We start from the raw sequence: 14,235 nt of genomic DNA, 5'->3' as shown, positions 1-14,235 counted from the left end.
TTATTAAGTGTGTAACGGGGATAGCTGTTTTTTTATAGACGGTGTTTCTGGTTAATTTTCTCCCTTGGCTCCTTGCTGTTCTCATGGCCGGGTGACTTTCCTTAACATAAAAAAAAACACCAATGGAATGAAATATTTCTTCTACGCAGATAATATTTTTATTTACATTTCGCGAAGGTTGGTGAAATAAAGGCCCTCAAAAATAACACAACCAAATATTAAATATGCACCCGACAGCAGTCACGGAACCCCGGGACGTTACAGGAGAGACCCGGTGTGTCACGAGGGGATACTCACACAAGTAGAATAAATATAATTCTGTTTACCGCTGCCAGCTAAAGGAAAATATTTGTAATATTGAGTTTTCTACTTTACGAGCTCTATCGTGGTCATTTCGAAGAATAGGTAACAGTATTAATAAATGAACAGTATTTAATAATATTTTATTGCTGTTACTTTTGTAGTTTGTGGGATGAAGGGCACGACACAGATGAAACGTGGTCGAAATTGCAAACGCAGAACAGTACACTTGTGAATACATTGCAACAAACGATTTTGTGTTTCAGTAATGGGAAGGAACAGATGAATTCACTTAGAAAGCGTCATCTTTAAGTTTAAGGTACGCTAAAACCTTTTGCGTCATTAACTATGGTTGCCCGCTATTTTCTTGAACACATGTCGGATAAAGGTGTTGCTTGGTTTTGGTCACTTCGAGAATTTCGTGGATTTGCGGTCCACTAAATATTGAGAAGAAAGCCTGATTGTGAGATAATTGCTTATTTGTGTATTTTTATGCCATTATGAAAAATATATATATGGCACTTGCCTACAAAGTTTCCTGGAATGGCTAATAACAGGAGATTGTTTCAGAGCTGTATCTTTTCGGAACACATAGAAATATTTGAAAACGTTCTTTTCATCTCTCCAGTGGGATTCTCACACCAAATTACACAAATATAAAGTAACCTAAATGTTTCAGAGTGGTGTTAGCTGGGCTGCGGTGCGCTCTTTGTAATAAGTTTTAACAAGCAGGACCTTGATTGCAACCGAATTCTATGTTGCAGGAATTGGCGGAACCCGCTTCATCTCTTTCGAAGACCGAAACTGGCACAACGACTGCTTCATCTGCGCCATGTGCAACAACTCGCTGGTGGGCAAGGGCTTCATCACCGACGGTCCGGAGATTCTCTGCCCCGAGTGTGCTAGGCAGAAGCTCATGTAACTGCGGCGACCGACCACTTACGCAAATTGCCCCCTTCGCGCTTTCTCATGAGACGCTAGCAACCGAACGAAAAAAGGGACGGAGATACTTAAGCCAAGAAAGTACTCGCGCAGACGAAGAAAAAAAAAAAGGAAGAGAAACGACAAAACAAAACAATTATGTGCCTGAGAAAGTAAGCCTTACGTAAACGAACGTTTAACTCCGAGGAATGGAGTGGATCATAAAAAGGGCGCCGACAGAATTGTTGCCTGTTAAAGCTTCCAATTCACGTACGCAGTGAAGCCTTGTTTGTGTTTAGCTGAAGTGTCTTTTTTGATACTGCAGTTATTTGATCATAATGTTGACATTGTTATGTAGTAGCTAATAAATACGCACTAAAGTACGACTGCGATTTCTTGTTCTCTTTAGGCGTGCTACACTTGGTATATGATATGTTTGGAACACATATTTTGCTCCCTGAAGTATATAAGGCCTGAAATTGACGTCGACTTAGTGTAAAACTCTTGGGGCTTTTTTGTTTCTTGTTTGTTTTGTTTAATACGATGTGAAAAACTGGATCCTTTTCCTGGTGCTATAATTGTGAAATACGTTGCTATAGTGACGGGGTGCATCAACTGCCAGCATCGGCAGGCCGAATTCCTCTTAGCGCCTTACGATTATAGGATTTTGTAAGAAAATTTCGGGTGAAGTATTAGTAAGTTTGATCGAAGGCTGTTCTATTTTGGCGTTAAAATTTTTAATACATGCGTCGGAGGCTTCGTTTAAAGCTTTCAAGCAATTATATGGCAAGAATTATTTAAACTCACAAACACACATGACGTTAAGTATTTCGACATTTAAAAAATATTGTTACATTAAACAAAACATTTTTATGTAATTGAGGTTTAACATTTTTAGAAGACAATGAAGTATTAGGGATATTTTTCATCATACGCTCATGACACCAAGTCGGAATCAGGAATGAAATATATGGACAGCCTTCGGTTCCTCAACGAGATTTGTGCTAAATACTTTCATTTTTTGATAAGTAGTCCTGATATCCAGAGGTCGAATTGAATATGCCATCTAAGGTTTCGCTGCTCTCGCCCCCTGGCATGATGCATGATTCTTTTTTTTTTTGTGCCGGAAAATAATTTAAAGACAATATTTCGCTATTCTTGAGATACCACATATAGCAGCAAACCCTTTTTTTTTAATAACGCGAAGTTCTGAGAACCTCATTTGGGAATTATTTAATGTATAACTGCCCATTTTTGTTAAAGAACATATAGCAAAATTACGCAGTAAATAACTTTTCATAGGTATTTTCTTTAAAGAAGTTTCGCTACTTTATTTTAAAGCCTTGGTACTTATATTCACAGCCTCTATGCATTTCATGAATTTATAAGTCTGCACTCAAGCTATCGTAGAACCTTTCACGCAGTGTCTTTCATAAGTACAAAAGAGGTAATACATCTTTGTTCTAGGCTTATGTCCTTGCTAGGGTTCATCACGTTTTGATTAATATCTAAAAAAATGTTAGAAGGTTCTGTTGCAATTTTGTTAAAATGGGTTGAAAGGGACATTGTTAGATAATCAGCAAAATACCTGTATGAAGAGGTGTGTTGCCTCAGCCACAGTACTTTGACGACCGTATGCAGAGTACAAGAAGTCCCAGTTATTGTATTTATGCCATTCATTGTACTTCCAGTTCAGTTTTATAGTTGTAAGATAGGTTCCGGTGCAATTAATCACGTATTGTACTGTGCTGGTCACAGTGCCTTAGTGTCAGGAATAAGTTGTGTGTGATTATTACTACTTTCCAAAAAAAACAAAACATATTTTGTGGATTGGAGCAGTAAAAACATAGACAATTACTATTCAACAAAAGGTACCTCTTGTGACAAACCTAGGGCATTGCCAATTTCTGCCAAATGGGTAATTAGTTAGGAAATTATGGCCTTCCATTAGGGCTAATCCATTTGTGCTATCTGAAGCGAAACACTGGTTCACTTTCTTGACCCTGCATTTTCCTATAATCGTTCCTACTTTTTCGCTGTGCACGTTGCTTATTGTGACATATGCACAGTGTGTTGTACATAGTTGCAAATAGCGAGACTGCTGTGCAGACTTTATAATACAAATATATGTATATGTATCCACTAATATTTACAACTACTCTGTTTACTCACACAGTGGCTTTTTGTGGAGCAATCTACCCTTAATGCTGATATCTTATGAGAAGCTATATGTATAGTTTTCTTAGCATTTATTGGCTACTGCTTGTTCCTTGCTGTTCCTGACGCAACTTTGTATTTGCAATTCCTGACTGTGATTACACTGATTGCCAACATTGCCAACAGTGTGCCATGTTAACTTATTGTGTGTATTGCAAGCACTGATTTGTTCACTAACCTTTGAGGAATGCATTTGTTTTTTTTTTAATCTTAGAGACAGAAATACTTAAGGCCGATAACAGGCTATAGCAAAGCTGTGAAAGCCCAAGTACTTTCCGTCGTTACTCAATGTATTGGCTTGTTTTAGGTTATTTTGCATAAATTACGAAGAATTGACTTTGTGTCCTTCTTTATAAAGGTATAAAGTGCTGAGGGATTTCGAAAGGGCCGTTTTTATACGCACTTGTTTCTTTATATTTGCGATGTATTACATTTCTGTATGACGATAATGCTTACACTGGCGATACCATAATAATGGCACGTTAGAGGTTGGATTAGCGTTAACAGCTGAATAAATTTTGACTGAACGTATGCATGATTTTGTGCTTTACTAATACATGTTTTAACGCGTACTTATTGCTGAAGATGGATTCGATGTGTGTATGCACGGCCACAAAAGAGTATGCATCCGAATAAAGGTAGGTGTCGGTAAGGTGACTAAAACAATTATTTTGAGGCATCCGCATATTCACAAAATAATGTGACAATTTATATCTCGAACATTTTCCACTTTTTATTTCAGGTATATTAGGTAAATCCACTTCCCGTGAACTGCACTAGCCTACGAATTAATATTAGGCGGCGCATTTCCTTGAAGTATATATACAAATTGTCATTTTAACAAGTTATCAAGAATTGCGAGTTTCCTAATTGTGCTGCGCGTTTCAACTTAATTTTTTAAAGAACTACCGTCTGCAGGATGATTACACTTTTCATACACAAAGTATTCGATATGAGGTTTGCCGAAGACGTTATTTATGTTTCAATAACTATGGCAGAAACCATAACATGAATGAGGCCACTCGCTTTTACGTAATCTGCCTTAATGTTTGTGCGTATTCTGCTGTATATGTTCGCATCACCTTCCAACTCCAGGTATGAATTTTTTCTCCAAGTAAATTTCCAGTTAAGATCAATAAAGTGGTGAAAACGAGTTTGCGTTTCGCAGATACCTTGAAATTCAATTGGCAATGAAGGAAGCGTGAAAATTATAAAAAAAATTGTTTGTCTTACAAAACAGCTTTATATGACGCTGAATTTGCGCTAGCATACTAAAGGGAATACGATTTCATGTGCGTTCACATATTTGTAACGAGAATATTCAGCGGAAAACATTTGTTCTACGATGCGCTTGTGGTTCTTCGAATACCGGATTTTGTTTTGCTTACCGGTTGGCATCAGTGATAAATTTGCACGTGTATTTCCGCTCTATTTTAGCGTTATTGTTTTGAACGTGCTGAAATCCTTAAGGCGTATCCGTGTAAGAACTGCTAATTGCGTAATGTGGGAGCAATAGAACAAACTTCCAGTTTTAGTAGCCCAGAACACGGGAGCAAGGTTAAAAGGAAAACTGGTATAGAGTTTCTAATATTAGGAACTTTGATCAGTGTTCTAGAATACAAAGTTTAACAAATAATTGATGGTTGCCATGATATCGGATAATAATGAACACATGTTCCTCGAACCCACCGGCCATTTAATCTGTTTGTTCAAATGAAAGACTGCTCAAACTGAATTTAAAGCTTTCTCTTTTTTTTATATTAGCTTTCCGGAAGAGAGCCAAGCTCGATGTACCATTTAAAAAGGTTATTTGAGCAAATTATATGTTCTGCACCGCGTTTGTGACAAATATTGACTTTATCGGTGCATAATTCAGGAGTTATGCTGAATTACATAATGCCCCTCGAGCCTCACACAGAGCTAAACACCACCGCTTCAATGTCGTTGAGGCTCTCTTTCGGCTTGCAAAGAGTAAAGTAGAAGGTATGAGCTCTATGTGATCTCTTTCCTTTAACGTCTTTGGCACCTCGCTCATAAGCTCAGTTGCTTTGCGATGTAAAGCCCGAGTACATTATTTTTAAAACTGAATTCTAGAAAATATTAAAACCTTCACATGTTCACGAGGGCCATTATGATAATATGGACGCTCCACATCGGTAAGACATTGAGTGTCAATCAGGACTGTACCGGTTAGCCCAATTTCAAGCTTATAGTTAAAGAGATTTTGCAAGCAACCTGGCCCGCCTTCGAGACAACATTTCATTCTAAACGCTCACAACATGGGACGTCATTTTCTGCTAAAACATTTGGTCCAGTTCTCTCACTTTAAGAGCATTCGTATTCTCCTCGTCTTCTAAATTTGTGTAAAATTTTAGTAAAATAACCAACGAAAAGTATTTTTCAAACTGGATTAGCAATCTGCTTTCCAATACACGAGTAACAAATATTAAGGCAAGTCGATTGTTGAAAATTAATCAACAATAAAGCAACGCATCATATTCTATTCCAGAGTTTACTGCAAGCACATTGCCTTCATGTCTGACAAGCCCTGATATGAAAAAAAGCTTGAACACCATGTCCTTTCCACAAGCATAATTAACAACGATATGAATATCCCGAATTTGGTGGGGGTTTATGTTGCAACTAATACTCGCTGCGCTGAAATTACAGGGTAGAGCTTGGTCATAAATCTGAGGTGAACTGTCATGTTTGCCTCTAACTCCAGCTCTCACACAAGAATCAAATACACCTTACCTGGGCATGACATTAAGCTTGTGTGCTTGTACTTAAAGAAGTGCGTTACTTTCTCGGTAAATAAAGACATACAAATGTTCCCCATAAACTAAAAATATCGTATAGAATTATTTCAGAACTATGGACTATATACAGGGTGGCAAACAAAATGTGCACGCTAAAATGGCTCTCATTGACGGATCTTGTAGCAAATTTTCTCGAAAATGTCTTTAACTGAGGCCCTAATCTGGACACTTGGCGAAAAGGTGACATATTGAGCTTCCGGCTCAGCAACGCTTCCTTTGATTTCCCTCTCCCAAGCCTCTCACTGACTGACACTTGGCGAAAAAGTCGGCGATAAATCTGGCGGCTTTGATTGGCCAACTCCGCACTTGACTTTGGCGCCTGCCAATCAGAGCCGCTGGATTTCTCGCCTTCTTTTTCGCCAAGTGTCCAGATTAGGGCCCCTGGTCATATTGTTGCGCTAAAATCTCAAGTCGGAACTCCGAGTACAATAAAAATAAGGAAATAAAACATGATGCTTTCAACCAGGAAGCGGCAGCTGTTGGGGAGACACCGAACGACGGCCATGTTTCTTTGCCTTATCCAGAGATGGCGCTACAGATTCACATGTTGATCCTGCTCCTCAGGCAGGGGGGTAAAGGTGGGTGAGGAGGAGTGGCGAATCCCGCGCGCCGACATCCTGGGTCCCGAGTGAAAGATCGCGAAAGAGAGCGACAGAACACGAGAGAAAGAAACCAATGTTGCCAGCTGAAGGACGACAGTCGCAATGGTAATCGCGAAGACTGAAAACTCTCAGCAATATAAACAGTGATAATTTAACGTTGTAAACTAAATTCTGAGCGATTCTAAGGCTTATAAAAAGCAGCACACTTATTGCGCTGCATTAACTTCCCTTCTGTCGAAATCTCGAAAACCTGGTAGTTGCGCGGTTTCGTATTTCCGGGCGCGGCCACCCGCGCCCGGAAAAACGAAACTAAATCAGATAACCGAAGCCGGTTATCTGGTTTAGGTTAGTGTTGACGGGAGGCCGCACATCTGCGCGCTATGCAAAAAGAAAGCTTCGAAAGGAACGCGAATATCTTTCCACCGGTAAGTTCGTGGATTGTTGAAGTTGATGAAATTGCTCTGAGGATATATTTGTGAAATCAAAGGCAGTTGGTAACCATGTGGGACCTCGAGGGTCTGCCTGCATACTCCGCCGCTTGCGGCAGCCAGAATGCATGAGAAAATGGCGGACCTTTTCCTCTAGAATTAGTATGTATGATCTCTATGTCCTCACGTGAGTGAATTCGGCGAATAGCGGCGGCGGCGGCACGTGGAAAACAGACGCGCAACTCTGGCTTTCGTAGGGAGCCTATATAGGAACTCTAACACGACGTAAAGTCCCTCCATCTTGGGAAAACTAGCTCCATTCTTTGAACAAGTCGCCGCGCACACTATTGGCCAGTTGTCACGCGACAGCCTGCTTTAGGTTTTGGAATTCCGTTCGCCATTACTTTCCCAAGCTGTTGCTACGCCGCAGCTAAAGGGCTGCCGCGCCTGTGGAAAAGTCGGGCGGAGAGCATTTCAGTGTTCCCTCTGGAACAGAAAACAAACTTCGGAGGAAGATCTTGATTCACCGAATCGGGCGAAAAGATTTCAACCCGACGGGAGCCGCAAAGGTATGCGATGTAGGGGTGCAAACAGACGGCTCTTTAGAGCGAGTATGTACTCCACTCCACCCTCAGCGCGAGAGTTATAATAGCGTGCACAACACTGCCGACTTGGCATGCACGGACGTCCCTGTCGTGGAAGAGGCGTCGTTCAAAAAGACCTTCTCCTGCTCGTGCTTGGAGCGGGGTACGCTCGCTCGTGAAGTGTGGCGTACGTGCTCACGTACCATGCTTTGTTTCACATCAAAGTTCATAAGCTGCGGACGCGAGCATGTGGATGAGTCTGTACCCCGATTCAACATAAGTGGGAGCGAAGCCAGTGCGACAAGCACGATTATGCTTTTCCCTCACCCATCAAAACTAAGTAGGGAATCATCTGAAATCGTGCAGAATATATTTGCAATTTGGCGGTGTGATATGATGAATAAATACGATTTGCGATTCCTGTGAAGCCTAAGGCGCGGGCAGGTACCTGCGAGACACTGACCGATAATGCAGCTCGGTAGGGACGATTGGGACGATTATCCAAAGCACTTTCAGGATCCACGGTTGGACGAACAGGTCTAGGGCCACTTCAGGGCGGTCGGATGCGAATGTGCGCTCTAAGTAAGGTCACTGCCACACTTAAATGTCGAGAAAAGTTCACACGACCGGCATCGCGCCGCTCCAGCGCTCTAGCTGACCGAGACGTCGAGACGCCTGGGAACATCCAGAGGACGCCTCCATGGCAAACCGCTAGTTAAAGCTGGGGTAAGGAGGGTATTTGGGAGGAGGAGGAGAGAGAATGCGCCACATTTCCCAGATACAGGGGCTTTGACTGGACGCTGAGTGGACGCGCCGAGAGAAAAAGCGTTCTTTATCCGAGCTTTTGGTTCCGCGGGATATTTAGAAAAATAAAGCTGTTTGGATTTTCAGTTAAGTTCCAAAATGCAGAAAGTGCCATGCCAGAAATATTAGTAAATAAAACCGCCAAATGCTGCTCCAAGAATAGCGTACATTGGTCTGCGACGGTTCTTGTTTCGTGCATCGTCTGCTTTCGCAGTTTGACGTTCGCGCTTCTACCTCAGTGTGTTAACTTAATTTCTTGTCGATGTTTCTTCTTTTATTCTTTCGTTAAACGCCTCACCATGCCACAACTGAGCTCCAAGGAGAGGTTCCAGGAGGTTTTTTGGTATACACAAACAGGAAGCTTCAAGGTAGTGCGAACATTGTGCCTGGCCACCTTCAACGGAAGACCACCCTCTCGGCCCGCTATCACCAAATGGGTGACAAGGTTTGCTCCAGACGTAAATGTCTTAAGCAAACCTTGTCACATCACAGCACGCGGTAACTTTTTGTCGATGGTGAAAACCCGCGGAGTAGATGCCACACGCGCCCTTCGTGCCTGTCGCCATCTTGCCTACCTAAAGTCAGAACCAATTACGGCAAGCAACAATTTTATCATTAAGTTTCGTCCTCGTTAAATATATTCAAGACAAATTGAATTTTCAGTCTTCCAGATTTTTGAGAGAAATATTAAAGAACTCCTGCTCCTGGTGGAGAGTGATATCGTTTATGAATTAGGTAAAGAAATGTGAAGTCGTTATTTTAGTCGTCACTAGCATTATCTTCAATCGTGTTTAATCTTGTACAAGAGCACCTGATTAATTTCTTTGGTTCTACATGTGAATTTGCAGATGTCGCGTTTCGCGCTGTACTCTAAGGGGAGGTAGAGGCTTTGTCAAGCTGAAAGGTCAGCTTTTTTCTCTACCGCCACCCTCTCCCCTTCTCTAATTTATAAGAAAGATTGTACTTATAAAAAAAAAAAAACTTTTTCAGTTTTTCTTTGGGTATGTGACATGGAAAATTGGCAGAAAACTTCTTTATCAAAGTCTATAGACTGCCTTCTGGAAGCAAATCATTTTAATTTAAGATGTGATCAGCAGATAAGCACAAAAATGTGATCACGTGCCGTTGGGACATCTGAGAATTGAGCATCGTTAGCAGGTTCAAGCGAGGACGGCTTTTGCTGGCTCAATATATTATTCTTGAGGTGTTGCAAAGTCGGAATAATAATGTTGCAAACGCGGAATTAGCATACGAATTGTAGTCCTTATAATGAAGATGCCACGAAGAAAACTAATAGAAGCGCTTAACTGACATTGTGGCTTTACGGGTCTTTTTTAACTATTCCGGGAACCAATTTACACAATGATTAATAAAGCGCCGCAGTATTGCGACCCTTTTCACTTGAACTGACTGCAAGCTAAACGACGTCTCAAGATATTTGAGATTCAAGAAGCTTACCTTGTTTGGATACATTTCTACGGTAATTAGGTTTTTTTAAATATATAATTTATTCGAATCCTCAAACTCTGTATCACATCTAAGGGTTCCTCTTTCATGTCATTTGGCAAAATGTCGTTCATGTTCACTCGCTGTAATACATCGCTTACCGGTGATTTCATTTCATTTTGGATCGGATTTCGCTTAAAATTTGAACCGGTATCTCAAAAACTAGAACAGTGAAAAAAAAAAAAAGACAAACGGATTCTTTTAGTTTAATGAATTGCTTCATGTGCACACGAGTTACGTTGCATCACTTTAAAAGCTGTTTTCTAGAGTCAAGTTTACCATGCAGTCTTACAGCTTTTACACTCCATGCAAAAAAAGAAATGCCGAGTCACGTAAGCGCGTGCGCGGCGTCTGATATCCTACAGAAAAAAAAAGGCACTCCGCCCGCTCAGAACGTCTTTGTCAAGCCTGTAGAGAAAGATGACTGCGCGCAGAATGATCGAGACGTTTGCGCCCGTGTAGATGCATGCTTTCACAGTTCTGTCTGAGGTGCGATTCAAATGGTCCATAGGCTCACGTAAAAACATAATTTGTGCAATAATACAGTTGCGGTTGGTGTTGAGCCTAGAAAAGGGGTAAAAAGGCGGCAAAAGTGTTCTATTTTGCAGAGCTGTTTTGTCTTTTCTTCGATATCCTTAAGCGGCTCTACAGTTTTAAGATAACAATGAAGACGGCGTCACTGCCATCCAGTATGTAAATCCTTCACTCAGAGCAAACGCGACGGCAGTTGAGGGCCCTTCCGAGAGATGGCGCCACCGTCCCTAGCTCATTGTATCGCTGCATTGCGGTGGGAGCGAACACTCTTAATGATGCTATTTTAAGGTGCTGTTCCTAGCCTCGCCTTCTTTCTCTTGCTGGGCCAAACTTAAGATGTGAAAAAGCTGCTTGTTCTAAAATTCAGCTTTCACAAGAGGACCACGTTTAGAAATCATAGTTTCAGGAGCTTCTGGGGAAACATGATCCAACACTGCTTGAGCGAGTGCCGGCACTTCCTCAAACAAGAAAGGTGCTGGCTGCACTCAGCTAAAGTGAGCTATATCGAGCTCTCCCGACGTTCCTTTTTGCGTACTGCGGCTTATCTTTTGTCCCATGTTCGTTGAAGATAGAACCACGAGAAACTTTAAAGAAACTCTTTTTTTTTAATGGCGTACGTACCTTGCTTCATCCTGAGAAATCCTCGAACCCAGTTTTTAGCAAAATATTTTGTCAGGTAGTTCGACAATTGTAGATTAAACCGAGTTCATTTTCTATAGTGAATTCCTCTCAACGTTTGATAACTTTGGAAACAATGAAGCGGAATTTTTACCTTGTAGCAGTTGTCTCCCCTGCTCAGGATGTTGCAGAAGTTGTGCGCGGTTAACTGATTAAAATAGATTTACGAAAACAAAAGAACTACATTATACTTTCTATTGCATGAAGGGTTATAAGTATTACGTATACACACAAAAGTCGTTATTCACCGTCTGTCCAAGTCGTCCTTGCCTTCTGTCAGCGTCGCCTCTCTCTCTGTTCCTTGCTTCCTTCCCTTTCAAGCGCAGTCACACACTCTCAGCCAAAAGCTAAAGAGGTTTCACTGTGAAGTCCGAAACCGTGGGTGTCACGGGGGAAGTGTAAATGAGTGTTCCCCACCAGTAGCTCGTCAATCAAATCTTCTTCCCTTCGAAATCCGCAGTCCCAGATCCGCTGAAACAAAACTTTCACTCGTGCCACGATGGGCGCCAAGACTACCAACTGGTCGAAAACTCTAGCCGCCGCTCGAAGTACATAGCGCTTCGTCCTCCCGCTGAGCACGACGAAGTTGAGCATCCTTTACACGGGAGTGGCCAGACTGTCTGTGTCACGCCGCCGCAGTTGCCCAAGCACTCCTTTCGGCTGCGAAAGGGCGGATGTCGTTCATCCCTCGCCGAGCGAATGCTGCAGCTCCGTGGCGTTGGTTTTTCATTTTCTGAGTGTAATTCCTGCAGCCGCTAATATCCGATGGACCTGATCCTGCAGAACCGTTGCATCCTCGTTGGTTGAGGCTCCAAACAGCAAATTGCCGACGTTTGACTCTATTCATTCATCCACGCTGTGTAGGCGATACTTAAAAGGCCCATGAGAAGATTTTTTTAAACTGTTGGGTTGAGGCTTGCGTGTCAAAAAATTAATTTTACGCGAAAAAAAGCTTCTAGAGCAATACTGACGGCGCTAGACGCGATTTAGTCGGTAGTCACCTCCTTTCCACTTCTTTTCTCTTTTGGCATTTCGGGCGCCTGGAGGAGAGGTGGATCGGCTTCGCCTTCGCGTTGAGGTGGAAAGAGCGAATGACCATCTCGTTGAGGTCGAAAGAAGGAATGACCCTTCCGTGACGTCATCGACTTTGCGCGCAGAATTTCAAATAAATTTCTCGACGTCAATATTGCTCAAAATTGTTTTTTCTGTGTAAACTTTATTTCTCCACAGGTGCGTGACGGTAAGATTAAGCAAAGGGCTGGCGGATGTCCCAAATGGCCCTCTCGTGATCCTCCACTCATTCACGCGTGTCTCCGAACTTGCTTCCAACGTATCTCCCTCAACCCATAGAAAGCGGGTTGCGTATCTATCTTGGCGTTGAACACGGATCTGCAAGAAAGCCTTTTCTATATCTACCGTTACGGCGGTCCCGCGCAGGCGAAAGCGCACTAATTTCCCAACTAGGTTAGGGTTCATTTTCGGTAGATTCTAGGTGTTTATTAGGAGACCCATCTCTTGGTACATGTGAAGAAACTTCGAAGACGACTTGTTATTTAGTCGTCTACGACTCGTTTCGAGTGATCGGTGACGTGGCATGTAGTACGTCCGGAACGCGAAGACTCGGCGTCGGTAGAACCTGTTGGAACCTACTCTGCGTGTCCTGCTGTTTTTTGTAGGCGCCGATAGCGTTGTCGTATTCCCTGTAGAGGGACTGGTTACGTGACAGCCTTTTCGTTAATCCATTCATCAAGACGCGTCAACGCCAGCCTAAGGTTGTCCCTCAGGTCTCCGGTACGGGCTTTCCACGGCAAACCCATCTTGTACAACAAGGTACTGAGGTGGGCTAGTTGGTTCATACTTAGTGTTTGAACAGCGCAAAGACGACAGGAAGATAGAAGAGAAGAGGACAGGACGAGCGCTGACTATCAACTGATGCTATTTATTCAGAAGAGGACGAAGTGCGCGAGACTCGAGAGTGCCAAAATGCACTTTTTTCATCAGACACACGCGCGGCAGCTTTTTGCACGGGGATGGCCTGTGCCAGCAGGCGTCACCTTTTCTTCAACCGAAAGCGCACCCAGAAAACAAAAGAAAGAAAAGAAAAGAAGGCAAAGAAAAGAAAGGAAAAGAAAAGAAAGAAAAGAAAAAAGAAAAAGGAGAAAAGCACGTGCTATAGTTTGCTGACCCAGGCGTGGTAACCTTCGCCACCTGGAGACCATTGAGCGTGCGATTGCCGCCTTTCTTCTTTTAGGAGCCTTTGTGTAGATTCTGCGCATTGTGATGTCCAGCGGTCTTCGCCTGATGGTGACCAATGATCTTGGAAAGTGTCAACTAAACTAAGGCCTTTCCCGCACATGCCTAGGTTGCTCTTCAAGGAATTCTATTTCTTGAAGGAATTCTATTTCTATTTCTATTTCTTCAAGGAATTCTATTTCTATTTCGATATACAAAAGAGGGGAAGGAGCCATCAGCTCTCCATCAATAACCTTGCTTGCCAAAGAAATAGAATTCCTTGAAGAGCAACCTAGGCATGTGCGGGAAAGGCCTTAGTTTAGTTGACACTTTCCAAGATCATTGGTCGCCATCAGGCGAAGACCGCTGGACATCACAATGCGCAGAATCTACACAAAAGCTCCTAAAAGAAGAAAGGCGGCAATCGCACGCTCAATGGTCTCCAGGTGGCGAAGGTTACCACGCCTGGGTCAGCAAACTATAGCACGTGCTTTTCTCCTTTTTCTTTTTTCTTTTCTTTCTTTTTTTCTTTTTCTTTTCTTTTCCTTTCTTTTCTTTGCCTTCTTTTCTTTTCTTTCTTTTGTTTTCTGGTTGCGTTTTCGGTTGAAGA

At 42.4% G+C, this 14,235-nt stretch overlaps 1 protein-coding gene across 4 annotated transcripts in view; it reads left to right on the top strand.

Annotated features, from left to right (window-relative positions):
* Positions 1–1,607, top strand: part of LOC8028301 (four and a half LIM domains protein 2) — a 350,510-nt gene extending 348,903 nt beyond the window's left edge. For all 4 annotated transcript variants that reach the window (XM_042291935.1, XM_042291937.1, XM_042291936.1 and 1 more), the window contains one exon: positions 1,065–1,607. In XM_042291935.1, coding sequence (XP_042147869.1) covers positions 1,065–1,222 — 158 coding nt within the window. In that variant the 3' untranslated portion in view covers positions 1,223–1,607. The remainder of the gene's footprint in view (positions 1–1,064) is intronic.
* Positions 1,608–14,235: the final 12,628 nt, after the last annotated feature.

This window comes from Ixodes scapularis, unplaced genomic scaffold (assembly GCF_016920785.2).
Source record: "Ixodes scapularis isolate PalLabHiFi unplaced genomic scaffold, ASM1692078v2 PGA_scaffold2__306_contigs__length_199485367, whole genome shotgun sequence".
Taxonomy (NCBI): domain Eukaryota; kingdom Metazoa; phylum Arthropoda; class Arachnida; order Ixodida; family Ixodidae; genus Ixodes; species Ixodes scapularis.
The sequence above is the reverse complement of the archived record's forward strand: the minus strand, read 5'-3'. Positions and strand labels throughout refer to the sequence as shown.